Genomic DNA, 14,138 nt, shown 5'->3' on the forward strand with positions numbered 1-14,138 from the left:
TTTGGTTAACAGGGACAGAGATAACCATTTGTGAATCTTAATAAGAAGCCCTTGATTTTAATAAGATATAGCTTATTGCATGAATGCAATCAGTACAAGTTACATATCCTTAATATGTTGTTAAATTAGCCAATCAAGAAACAATGCTGGCTCATCTACCTCCATAAAAATTCAAGCTCAACTCCCCTTTTCCTCCAAACATTGATGACATCAGATTGGGTGGACCCTAATACAGGCTCCAACATTAACCCTTTCAAAACCCTGACCTTATACAATATTATCTTACAAGATTGGAACCTGTCAAGGAAGCAAAGTCATATGGTCTTAGTGGGGTAATACAAACTTTCCAAGGGAAGAAATCATGACTTTGACCATGACCTGTCAATCTTTCTTGTGGAAGTTGTTTAAGAACTAGCAAGTATGGCAGACTTCTTTAAGAAGACTGGCTAATCAATCTGATGGCAGCTGTGAGCAGTGTAAACAATCTGGGACAAAATTGATTTTGCCATTTGGAAGGTTCCAAATCAATGAATGAAAGTTCCAGATTTTGATAAACATTTGGGGGCAAGAAAACTAATCACAGGCATGGACCAAGGTTTGATTTGGGGAATTTGGAGGAGGGGAAAAAACAGTACAGACGTTAGCTGAATAGTCAATGCTGTATGATTCAACAAAGTATGTAAGGGGGAAAAAATGGGTATCAAAGAGATAAATAGTCTTTATATGCTGCACGTTATGCATTAAAAGGTGAGTCACCATATTCTCAAGCATCAATTAGCTGTGGATTTCTGGTCTTTGTATATCACTACTACTTCCTGGAACCATTTATTCTATCGTTAACTAGTTAAATACCAGTTATACTATAATTATGTGACTTGCTTCTTCATCCTGGCTTTCAGTAAAAAGGTCATTGACTTTGCAGTCAGTTTTGAAAAGTTGTAAACTGTTAGTTTAATGTTTTTATGGAAGACATGTTTTAAAAAAATAAATCAGCAGGATTACTCCTGAGCTTTTAACTGACTACTCTCTGAAGATTGACACTCCATTCTAAGTATTAAGGGTGGTGACACATGCAGCCTGTCCAAGCTAAGTAGACACCATTTATTGTGCATTAGTAGACTGGGCTACTGCTGCAACCTGTAGGGATGAGGTGGAATTCCTTCAGGGTATGGATTGTATTAATCTTGTTCCAAGTAATTATCATCTGAGAACACACTAGTTTTATGAGTTAAATGGAGACTTGGCATGTGACTCAATTGATCACTGTTCTTGAGTGAGTTTTAAGCTGATCAGTTGCTGTTATGTTGTGAGAAACTCCTGTTGGATGCATTGCAGTATACCATTGCGCCACCCCCCTCCCCAAAAAATGTTTTACTTGAACTAGAGCTTTTACCCAGTTTCTACTGCTATTGTATCTCCCTTTTGAGGTTATTTGTCTGTTGTTCATTAGGTCACACTTTGTTCTATGACATATTGAGTGACTAAGAGTGTTCCTTGAAAGCATTTTGGAGATGTGAGTATAATGATGTATTCCATCTTTTGAGCAAAATTGACCTGAACCTGAAAAGATTGAAAACCAGCAAATAGGAAACTGCACTGTTACCTACTGATCTTTTATTTAATATAGGCGTGTCCAACCTGTCGGTTTTGCTGTGCTCTGAACAGAGAGGGAAAGTTTTCTTTTCAATTAGAAAAAAATAAATATTTATTTTAACTTGTGAACATATTTTAAACACGTGTCTGTAATTTTGGGCATTACATGAGCTTCAAAACCATCTTTTCTTCAATAATGAAGTGAGAATTGCAGCACAGCAATGACTTGAATTTATGTAGCTGCCTTTTAGTGTTATGAATTGTCATAAGTCACTTCACATCAGTACCAGAAAACAAGTTGTGATAACCTAGTCATCTTAAATGATATTAAGGCAGATGGTCACAAGGTTGATCAAAGAGGCAGGTTTTTTTTTAGGTGTTTTTAAAGGGAGGAATGCAAGGCAGAGAATTCTAAAGATTTGAGTCCAGGCAGCTAAAAGCAGTGGTAATGTAATTAAAATCAGAGTTGCATGTGATGCCAGAATTGGTGGATTGTGACTATTTTGGAGGGTTGTGCAACTTGTGGAGATTTGAGATAGGAACAAATGAGGATACTGGAGGTATTTGCAAAGAAGAACAAGAATTTTAAAGTTGAGGTACTGCTTGAACAGGAGTTGATGCATATCAGCAAGTACGTTGTTAATGAGTAAACAGACGTTTATGTGAGTAAAGACTTTGGCAGCAGAGCTTTTAATGATGTCATTTTAATGGAGCATGGAATGTGGGACACCAGCAAGGATTATGTTGGAATAGTAAAATCAAGAGGTCGTGAGGTGAGGGAGGATTTTAGCAGTAGGTGAGCTGAGACAGGGTGCAGTCAGGCAATGCATGGGAATAGGTGATCTTGGAAATGGTGTAGATGTATGATTTGCAGTACACCCCTATGTGGGTCACTGATGAGGCCAAAGTTGCAAACCATCTCATTCAGTCAGGGTGAGGAATAGAGTCAATAACTAGGTAAGAGTTTTTGAACTAGGGATTGAAGGCATATACCTGAGGGAAGAGTATTGCTAACATGATGGGTTTGGAGGAGAGAGAATGGTTACAAGTTTTTTGAGAATATGAGCAAGGAGAACAAAGAAATTAAAATTGCTCAGTTAAGGTTGCCAGCTCTGTTAGAACTGAAATTTCAGTTTGGGCTCAGGAGATCGGAGTGCTGAATGATCAAAGGACACATCATCCTGATGAAATGTGTGTTTTCTCTAGCAAGTGTAAACGTTGCCTGAGCATTTGAAAGAACAGCTGGTCTATCTCTTTCCCCCCCCGCAATGTCCTGGCCAGCACTTATTCTAGCTTTTTTTTGAAAAAGATTTATTTTGTTCTTTGTGCAGCTTTGTCTATAACTTGGCTGCTATGTTTGTCCACTTGAGTTTGTGGGCTTTTTGTTATGGCAGACAATATGAAGCCTCATGAGCATTGATTCAGTAAGTGGGGTGACTAAACGTTCTGGGTTTTTAAAAATTTATTCTCGGGATGTGGGTGTTGCCTGCCATTTATTTCTCATGTTTAATTCCCCTCATGAGGATGGTGGTGAGCTGCTTTCCTGAATGCCTGCAGTTCAGATCGTCCAGGCACATCAACTGTGCTGTGAGGAAGGAGTCTCAGGATTTTGACCAAGAAATACTGAAAGGACTGTATCGCTGTCCCAAGTCAGAATGGCATGTGACTTGGAGAGGAACTTGTAGGTGATGGTGTCCTTGTGTATTTGTTACCCTTGTTCTATTTGGTGGTAATGATTGTGGGTAGGAAAGTCATGTCAAAGGAGGCTTGATGAGTTGATACAGCGCATCTTGTAGAATGCTGTTAACACTGTACATCAGTGGTGAAGGGAGTGAATGTTGGAGGTCATAGTTCAGATGCCAGTCAAGTGGGCTGCTTTGTCCTGGATGGTGTCACGCTTCCAGTCTTGTTGGACCTGCACTTATTCAGGCAAGTGGGGAGCATTCCATCACACTATTGACTTGTACTTTGTAGATGATGGACAAGAGAGAGAGTTACTCAGTGCAGGATTCCTAGTCTCTGACCTGGAGCAATAGTGTTTAATTTGGCAAAATCAAAATATTGCGGATGATGGAATTGTGAATCAAACAGAAAATGCTGGAAATAGTCATCAGATCTGGAAGCATCTGTGGTATGAGAAGCAGAGTGTGGATGTATTAAGTTTCACATTGAGTATTTGAATGTTTCTGGTGTATTGTTTTTATAACTGTTTTTTGTTTCTGAAGGAATGAATTTTTAGGGGTGTTCAGTTGAATCCTTTTACCAGCTTTCGCGAACAGAAAATCATACTTCTCCTGTGTTCACAGTGTCCGGTGTGGATAGAAGGAATGTGGACTTGTTGACCAGTTGTTGTCATCTTTCTTTAATGTCACTCTGTGTGTTTGGTTTCAGCTTGGATACATAAACAGCCTGGTCGCAGGGGGACAGATGTGCCTGGAGCTCTCAGACAGGAACGTAATGGGCTACATTGCCAGCTTACATGAACTGGCATCATCAGAGAGGCGATTCCATTGCAAGCTGAGTGACATGAAAAATCAGATACTCAAACCCCTGCTGGGTTTAGGTATGGAAAATTATCTTTCTGACCCCACTTACTGCTCCTCTCCAGAGTATCTCACAATGTTTTCAGCATGCGGAGAATGAATGACAAAACAAGAATAAAATTGAATCAGAAAGTAGAATGTTTGCACAATTTCCCCTCATTAGTACAATTACAGATTGTCTTGCCAAAGTTGGACAGTTCTGAATAACTATTCTGAGCGAAATAACCCTACGCAGATTTGGAGTAACAGACAGCTGACCCCACCAGTACTGCACCCAAATGTTATGTAGACAGTCTAAGAAAAATTGAAAGAACTGTGGATGCTTTAAATCAGAAATGAAACCAGAGATTACTGGAAACGCTGAGCAGATCTGGCAGCATCTGTAGAGTATAATCAGAGTTAGTGTTTTTGGTCAAATGACCCTTCCTCAGAACTCCTGCTGTACCCCAGTGTCATAGATTGAAGTACAGTACTGTTGAGGACAAGTTTGTCAATGTTATGCAGCAAAATACTGAGGTGTTCTTAAGCCCTAAGGCGAGCATTAACCAAGGATATGAATTGGCATTGTGATGGAGACTGCACACAACAGCAGATACTTTGAAGCAAGTCTTGAATATAGAGAAACTGTTGCGGTGCTGAAAGAAAGTCCAAAGCAGTGGAGTGGGCTTTGGGTAAGCCTTTGAACTATTAGCTGCCTTCTGGAGCTATAAAATAATCTGGCTTTTTAAGGATTGGAGTGCCATCTAATGGCCAAGTTGGAACATGCATCTATGACAAGAATGGTGAAGCAGGCGAAAGTGAGGACTGCAGATGCTGGAGATTAGAGTCAAGATTAGAGTGGTGCTGGAAATGCACAGTAGGTCAGTAGGCATTCGAGGAGCAGGAAAATCGACATTTCGGTTCCTGATAAAGGGCTACTGCCCAAAACATTGATTTTCCTGCTCCTCAGATGCTGCCTGACCTGCTGTGCATTTCCAGCACCACTGTAATCTTTGACCTGAATGGTGAAGCATCAAGACAACAATCTAATGTTCAAAATAGGTAGAATGTTTGAAAGATTGTACAGGTTACTTATAAATTTTGCTGAATGTTGTTTTATAGATAACCTGTCTTCCACTTTGGGTTCGACTTTGAGCCAGTTACTTCAGGACACAGCCAGCAAATATAGCAAGCTGTGCTACCTGATTGGACAGCACACAGTCACCTTAAATAAGTTCCTTCACACCTCAAAGGATGTCAAGACACTCGCCATGTTGGAGCACACAAACATCTTCCTGGACACGTTCAAAGAGCAAGTACACAACCCTGCTACTGTTTTTGAGGTGGTGCGTGTGTTCATAATGAGCCAATGCGAGTAGAACTGTTTAATATTGCATACAGGGAAAGGATAATGAATTTCTAGCAATGAGAATACAAAGGTTTAATTCTACAACTAGGAGATGCTGCAGGCGTCCATCAGTTGAAGGTGAACCAAAAACTGTGCCTCTGTCCTAACTCTCAATAATTTCCGTTTGTCCATCATCCCTGTGCTCACTGACGTATGTTGCTTTCTGACCAATTCTGGTCTCTTAAATGATTTTGTAATCACCACATCATGGGTGACAGTGCCTTCAGCTGCTCACACCAAAGTTTTTAATATTTCTACTCTAAACACTTTTTTTCTTCTGAATATCCCTGCTCTATATAACGTTTCTTCTGTTAAGATGCTCCTTTATATTCTATTTCTTTGACAGAACTGTTGGCTATCAGACTCTGTTAACTCTGCTTTTCTCTCCATAGATGCTGCCAAATCTGTTGAGTTTCTCCAGCAGTTTGTTTCAGATTTCCAGCAACTGCAGTATTTTGCCTTAACCCACAATTTGCTGCTTGTCCCACCTCTGAAAGCAGTACCAACGTATTGGGCCATCATCTGGCACCGTTACTTTTAAATCAATTCATGGAATGTGGATGTCACTGACTGGGCCATGGTTTATTGCTCATCCATTGGTGCTTTTGAGAAAATGGTGGTGAGCTGCCTTACTTGAACTGCTGCAGCCCGTTTGATGTAGGTACATCCACAATGCTGTTTGGGGGGGGGGGGGGGGGGAAGTTCCTTGTGAATATCATGTCAGTGAGGGTCATTGGGAAGGCAGGAAGGACTGGGTTGAGCTCAATGTGAAGTTGGTGCCATTTTCCCCTTTCTTGGATTCAATGGTTCTGGGCTAGTTGCTGTGCCCCAACTATTGTCTTGGCTGAGGTAAGGCCAGTTATCTCAGCATTGACCTGTGCTTCAATTTCTTAGTATTTGTGTTGTCACTTAGTCCCTGCCGCTGAATCCTTCAAGAATTGTCATGTTTCACACTATAAATTAGCAATGCTTTCACTAACTGTATGATTATACATTAGTAAAAATGCTATGCAGCACGTTCTGGAGATAATTCAACCTTTTCTAGCCACTGCGTTCTATTTTGTTTTCCATAATGTGACATATGTTTGAGAAAGCTTGCTGGTACTTGAACCTCACTACTCCTGGGGTTGTCACAAAAGTTATATTTAATTATAAGTACTCAAAGTTCTCCAGTTTACCTGTCTGATGAACTTAAGGTTAGCAGAAAACACTGGCCGCATTCCTGTATTTGGCAAGAAACTATAAATGAATCAGTTCAAAAGACAGACAATAAAATAAATGACCAGCATGGCTCATTAGTTGAAGTTCTAATAACTTCCTTGTTAAAATTCTAAAAAGACACAGACAAACAAACCTGAGTGTTATGGATGCGGAGGGAAATAAACTGACTATCTTCCAGCCTGAGATGCTTTTACCTACAGAGCTCTTTCTCTTTCAGATGCCCCACCCTTTTACCCAAACATTCACAACCCTAAGTTGTTCGGTTATCTGGGAGCTAATCACGTAGTTATTGGCAGGCGGGAGCCCTTTGTCATCATTGGTCTGAGGACTAGTGACCAGGTAATCCATTACTTGAGTTGCTGGCCAAATCTCCATGCATATCATGCCTCCTGTGGCCAGCTAATCTGTAACTAAGTTTCCCCCAACAACTAAGGAAACAGTACTTGCAGTAAGTGTCAGGTAACATTTATAAAGTGTAGCAATCACTTAACAATCCTTTGCTTTTAAGCCAGTCCTTTTCCCATATCCATCCACAATCAATGGGAAAATGTTAGAAATACAACAGGTTTGAACAAAGTGGGTGGGATAAAGTTAAAGGAAAGGTCTGTGATAGGTGGGGTGTTCAGAGAGATTGCTGCTGAAAATGTGTCGCTGGAAAAGCGCAGCAGGTCAGGCAGCATCCAAGGAGCAGGAGAATCGACGTTTCGGGCATGAGCCCTTCTTCAGGAATGAGGGAAGTGAGTCCAACAGGCTAAGCTAAAAGGTAGGGAGGAGGGACTTGGGGGAGGGGCATTGGAAATGCGATAGGTGGAAGGAGGTCAAGGTGAGGGTGATAGGCCGGAGTGGGGGTGGGGGCGGAGAGGTTAGGAAGAAGATTGCAGATTAGCAAGGCAGTGCTGAGTTCGAGGGATTTGACTGAGACAAGGTGGGGGGAGGGGAAATGAGGAAACTGGAGAAATCTGAGTTCATCCCTTGTGGTTGGAAGGTTCCTAGGCAGAAGATGAGGCGCTCTTCCTCCAGCCATCGTTTTGCTATGGTCTGGCGATGGAGGAGTCCAAGGACCCGTATGTCCTTGGTGGAGTGGGAGGGGGGAGTTGAAGTGTTGAGCCACGGGGTGGGTGGGTGGGTTGGTTGGTTGGTTGGTTGGTTGGTTGGTCCGAGTGTCCCGGAGGTGTTCTCTGAAACGTTCCGCAAGTAGGCGGCCTGTCTCCCCAATATAGAGAAGGCCACATTGGGTGCAGCGGATGCAGTAAATGGTGTGTGGAGGAGCAGGTGAATTTGTGGCAGATATGGAAGGATCCCTTGGGGCCTTGGAGGGAAGTAAGGGGGGAGGTGTGGGCGCAAGTTTTGCATTTCTTGCGGTTGCAGGGAAAGGTGCCGGGAGTGGAGGTTGGGTTGGTGGGGGAGTGTGGACCTGACGAGGGAGTCACGGAGGGAGTGGTCTTTTCCGAACGCTGATAGGGGAGGGAAATATATCTCTGGTGATGGGGTCCATTTGGAGATGGTGGAAATGACGACGGATGATACGCTGTATATGGAGGTTGGTGGGGTGGTAGGTGAGGAGCAGTGGGGTTCTGTCCTGGTGGCGATTGGAGGGGCGGAGCTCAAGGGCGGAGGAGCGTGAAGTGGAGGAGATGCGGTGGAGGGCATCGTCGATCACATCTGGGGGGGATATTGCGGTCTTTGAAGAAGGAGGCCATTTGGGTTGTATGGTATTGGAACTGATCCTCCTGGGAGCAGATGCGGCGGAGATGAAGGAATTGGGAATATGGGATGGCGTTTTTACAGAGGGCAGGGTGGGAGGAGGTTAGTCTAGGTAGTTGTGGGAGTCGGTCGGTTTATAGTAAATCGCTGTTTAGAGAGATTAATCTTCCAGGAACATTCAATTCTGGTCCATGAGATAGATGATGGGGCGAGAAATAGAAGAAAATACGCATGTGCTGCTGTGCAAATGAGAATAAGAAACATTGAAACATTCAAAGAGAAGGAAGCAAAATAGGAGACAACTTTGGCCTGAAATTGTCAAATTAAATGTTGTGGCCATAGCAGCAAGGTATGTAATCAGTGTTCCTTCAGCTTCTATTGAGTTTTACTGAAATAGTGCAGCATGCTCAGTATAGAGACGTCAGTGAGAGATTCCATCTTTTGATACTTCAGGCTTTATGTTCACTGTTTTATATACAGTTTTCACTGCATTCACCCTTGACCCATGTCTCCTTGGAAATGACTCCCTCATCAATACAGTAAAACAAAGTACAGATACGCAAGATACAAAATAAAAACAAAATGAAATATTGCAGATCTGGCAGTACTTGTAGAGAGTAAAACAGAATTAACATGTCAAGTCCAGCTTGTCTCCGTGTTTCTCCAGCACTTTCAGCTCCCCATTCCTAATTCATTTCAGTTCTCAAAATCCTAGAATATGATGTCACCTCCCAACCCTGTGACCAGAACTCTGTTTGATCTCACATCTAAACAAATTTCTTCCCTACTCCAAAACTGAAAATGGCCCATCTCAATATAACAAATTACAACTTGTAGGGTTATCATAAAGTATCCTGTAAACCCTTATCAACTTTATGCAGCATTTGTAAACAGTCTCTCACACATCCTTCCACTCCCCTCTTCTATTATCCAGCACATTCGGACTGACTTGACTTGGTTTTACTCTTGTCCATTGGGTTCTTTCCAGACAAATCTCTTGCCGTAGCCTAAGTTAACGCTCCTGGACTGACACCCCAGTGTCACCATGGGATCAATCCTTGGCCTCCGGTTTCTCATCCTTGCTGTTGAATTTAATGACATCATCCAAAATACAACATTGGGTTCCACATCTTCAATGTGGGTTTTCTCCTTTTTGTTTGAAATTTGTTTTGTATATGTAGTTTCACTAGATTAGTCTTCAAATTTTTTTCTTAATATTCCTTCAAGTTGCATTCAGGTGCCTGATAAATAGCCATAACCTTTTGTTTCTTGACCACATCCACTACCATTCTTGTTGGCTGTTCCACCATGAACGCTTTTGTTATTTATCCTCCCCTATCAAAAGCTTCCCTTTCAATCTCTGCTGAAAATGTGTTGCTGGTTTAAGCACAGCAGGTTAGGCAGCATCCAAGGAACAGGAAATTCGACGTTTCGGGCCAGAGCCCTTCATCAGGAATGATTCCTGATGAAGGGCTCTGGCCCGAAACGTCGAATTTCCTGTTCCTTGGATGCTGCCTAACCTGCTGTGCTTCAACCAGCAACACATTTTCAGCTCTGATCTCCAGCATCTGCAGACCTCACTTTTTACTTTCAATCTCTGTTCAGGTTTGATGAAAGGTTGTTCTAACCTGAAGTGTTAACTCTATTTCTCTCTGCCTGAAATGTTTCCAGCATTTCTCTTTGCTGGAAGTCTGAAATAAAAGCATCTACAGTATTTTACTTTTGTATCAGATTCCACCCACTTGCTGGTGATACCCTGACTCTATCTCACCACCACATACGCATTATCTAGTTTATCATATTGTTTATCGTACTGGTGATCTGACCACACCATTAGATATGCAGAAATTGTATTCTCTGACATTGACGCCTGCCCTTTACCCGACCACTGTCTGAGGCTGATCCAGACAGTTCTCAGTCTCTGTGTCCTACCTAACCCCAGGCTCAGTCTCTGATCCAACATTGTTTTAACCATCAAGCCTGTCCACTTCCACCTTTAACATTTCCTGTCATGTGCCCTGTATCTTCCCATCTGTTGCTGAAACCCATATCTATGTTTCTGTCTGCACGTGGCCAATCACCTTTGAACAGTTCTTGTGTGGAATGGCAATCTGAACATGAATATTCCACCTGGATTAATGAGGAGTAATTTCTTGTGTGCTTTACCTTGACACCTTTAGCTTCCTTATTATTCCTACCAAAGTGCACCACCTTGCATTTATCTATATTGAATTTTATTTCCTGTTTAGGTAGCCATTCTACAAGCCCATGATTGGATGCCTTGTATTTTATAGTGTACCTTCTCTGTATTTTACTATATTCCCAATTAGATTACAAATCAGATCTGCCTCCATCATGCTGCATACAAGCCAGGTTGGCTCCACTCTGCTTCTGTCCACCAAAAATCCCTAAATGCAGCTTAGCTTAGGTTATACATATTGCCTCACAGAAAAAGGCAGTTTTGGATCCAATCAATAAAGGTCTCTATAGTTAGCATAATCTGCACAAGGTTAGCAAGGGTTCTTGTAGCGCAGTGGTAGTGTTTTGTCGCCACCTGCTCTAGACAGGTCATAACCTGTCCAAGCAAGTTGATTAAAGTGACAATGCTAGTTTGGTAGAGTAGATCTCAGACGGAAGCGAGAATTACATTGGCCTCGGGTGTTCATGCTTCTGTTGACTCATCTTCCTGCAGAGTAAGAGGAGTTCCCTTCTAATGGGAACTGCCTGTACTGCTTTTGTCCTGGGCATTCATGTCCATGAAGTTGCAGGTGGTTTTGTTGACCGTGCTGTTCGGTCTGGTTTCAGGTACTCGAACTCAGTCGGGAATCTTTTGGTGATTGGTGGTTTTCAAGCACTGGCCAAGCCAACATTGTAAGTAGAGTAAGGCATGGCGTGATGGGTTGGATGGGTCAAGGAGAGGGATGGGATGGGGAAGAGTGGCTGACGTGTTGAGGGTTGGAGGGCATAATAACTCATGAGAACAGAGGAGAGGGATGGGGTGGTAGGGGGTGGATTGAGGGGAGGGATGGATTGGAAGGGTCACGGGAAGGTGGGGAGATTATGGGACCTGGAAGGTGAACTCATTTTTGAGAGATTGGGTCACTAAGTTTGAATGGTCTGTATGGTGAGTGAACTGTCCTATGTTGTAAATATGCTTCTTTTGGTTGTATCCTTCACAGTGAGCTCTTCAACAAAAGCCTTCAAACCCTCCTGCAGTTAGCTGAAGTGACTGATGAGAGTGTCCATGCTGCTGACCTCTTGCACACCCTCTTTTATATGCCCACAAGGCACCTGCACGAATATGCCCGTCTGCTGCTCAAACTTGCAACTTGTTTTGAGGTGGTAAGTGAAATTCTTGCTGGCCATGCCCAGAATTCTTTCTTGCATTTACTTTGACCTCAAAGCCGAATTAAAGTGTAACCATCTTCCAGGGGAAAAAGAAACTGGAGAATCATCTCACCGACTGCCAGGAAAGGTATTCATTGAGAGTGCAATCAGTACAGTGATGGAGAGCTGTAGGGTTTGTTGAGGAAAGGAAGAAGTACTGGCACTGGGCTGGATGCTGGCAAAGATCCCTCCCATAACTTTGTTTGGGTAAATGGCAGTAAAGGCATTTGCAGTCTTGCACACCCGGGTGATTTTCTTAGTATTTCAAAGATTCAGTTGCACACACACAGGAGGCAAGAGCATTGGTCATCTCTTACTGATGGATCAGAATAACCATGAACCAGAAATCTGCATTAATGTTGAACGACCATCAATGGTTGTATCTGTACAACCAGTTGGGCATCTCTGGACAACTGTCAAGTCCTCACTTTGTGGAGAGGAATGAAAGGTAACTTGCATTTATATAGTGGCTAGTCCCAAACCTTTGACAATTACATACGTAAATTTGAAATCGCTGATGCCATGTGAGAAGTACAGCAGTCAACTGCACAGCAAGATCCCACAAAACAATACGTTTAATGCCTGGGGTGTATCTTTTGCCCCTAATTTGGGTTATGGATTCAATGGCCTCTCTTTCCTGGATCAATTATTGTCTTAATGCTGCTCTTCCGTGAAATGTTTGTGACCCTGTCTCGTGCTGTTGAGAGTGCGGTCGGATTTTGTCCTGGGCAATGTGGGATGGCTGGTAATTTTGGTGGTGGCGATGTGAAACTTGTTCTTTGGCTTCTGTCTTTTCAGAAACTGGCTCTTCAGTCTGTTAAAGGTAGAGAGACACTTGTACTTTTGACACACTCACTGTGGGTTCAATTTAATTTTTTTTTCAGGATGCAGTTGGGGATAAAAGGTGTTCACAAGTAGAGAGAACGTTGTATGAACAGAAGAGTAGAGGTTTTACTTTGGAAGGAAATTCTCAGGTTATCCTGGCCTACCGGGATAATATGTGGAAATCAAGTCCCAGTATTTGCACAGTCATCACAAAATGTTAGAGTTGAAAATGTGTGCACAGAATTCCTCAACCTAGCTGATTGTCAGAGCCCAGGTTGATAGAAGGCACCGGTCAGGTTTCTGTACTTAAGAATTGCTGTTTATTGCAAATAATTAGACTCTAGCTACAGGTAAATGTTTCTAAATGTCAGCATATAACACTAATTAATTAAAATTTTACTCCCCTTATCAACTTCACATGCAACATGCGCACACCACGCATCCTGCCCCATGCAACACCCACCACACAATCATCCCCCTAGTTCCCACACACCCACGCTCCCACCTCGCACAACCACCCCCCTCGCACAGCTATGCTCCCATGCCTCCCCACGACACACTGCACGCGCACACCCCACCACACGCACATCCCTCCCATGCGTGCACACCTCCCCTACGTACACATACACAATCTCCCCACACCCACATGCATGTATTTTGTAAGTTTCTGTTGAATTGATTCTTGCTAATCAGAAGGTTACTTTTCAACCTTTCTTTTCTGAATGATTCCACCATTTTCAGAGACACAGGGAGGCTGGTTCACCTATATAATTTCCCTGATACCTAAATTTAACAAGTCAAAATTTAGCCACTGCTGAAGGGAAGATGAACTGGTTTTCTTCCAGTTTAAAGTGGTTTTTACCTACAAAGAGCAGAGAGACGACTCCTGAGCCGGTGGATAACTGACCACTTTGTTTGACTCTTGTTCCCAGCTCAAACTGTTCAGCTGTCTGAGAATCATTGTGTTTGTTGGGCAAAAGGCCTTTGTCATTGATGAGAGGTCACTAGTCCATAGATCAATCAACGTCTCGTTGTGAACCAGAGCTCCATGTGAATACAGAATCCTTCATTTCCAGTTCACCTGCGACCATTCAATTTACTGTTTGTTCAAATGATATTTGCCATGAGTTTCAGCTAACATGCTTTTTAAAACCTATGACAATCCTTTCTCACTTCAGTCCATAAATTTTAAAAAACATAAAGATAAAAAAGCGTGGTCTTTACAAAATAATGTGAAGATGTTGATCCATGTGTAAGTAAAAGAGAGCATGAGGTGGACAGTGCAGGGCAGTGTGGGAATGGATTAGGAATTAGGATGGGACATGGGGATGGGTTTGAAGCAAGTTATTCTGTATCCTCAGCTTTGGGAGGCTTAGAAATGGCATCTCTACTAGAATTTAGCGGGGGATTAACCTGGCTTTTTCTCCTCTTCTCCCCAATCCTGACGTCCTTTATTCAGATTACTCTCTGTCTGCACT

At 42.6% G+C, this 14,138-nt stretch overlaps 1 protein-coding gene across 4 annotated transcripts in view; it reads left to right on the plus strand.

The window, feature by feature from the left end:
• The window catches only part of als2b (alsin Rho guanine nucleotide exchange factor ALS2 b), a 125,950-nt gene that overhangs the window by 53,604 nt on the left and 58,208 nt on the right, over positions 1-14,138 (plus strand). For all 4 annotated transcript variants that reach the window (XM_060827540.1, XM_060827542.1, XM_060827541.1 and 1 more), the window contains exons 9-12: positions 3,985-4,156; positions 5,238-5,427; positions 11,254-11,319; positions 11,628-11,790. In XM_060827540.1, the coding sequence (XP_060683523.1) occupies positions 3,985-4,156; positions 5,238-5,427; positions 11,254-11,319; positions 11,628-11,790 (591 nt within the window). The remainder of the gene's footprint in view (positions 1-3,984; positions 4,157-5,237; positions 5,428-11,253; positions 11,320-11,627; positions 11,791-14,138) is intronic.

This window comes from Hemiscyllium ocellatum, chromosome 7 (assembly GCF_020745735.1).
Source record: "Hemiscyllium ocellatum isolate sHemOce1 chromosome 7, sHemOce1.pat.X.cur, whole genome shotgun sequence".
Lineage (NCBI taxonomy): Eukaryota > Metazoa > Chordata > Chondrichthyes > Orectolobiformes > Hemiscylliidae > Hemiscyllium > Hemiscyllium ocellatum.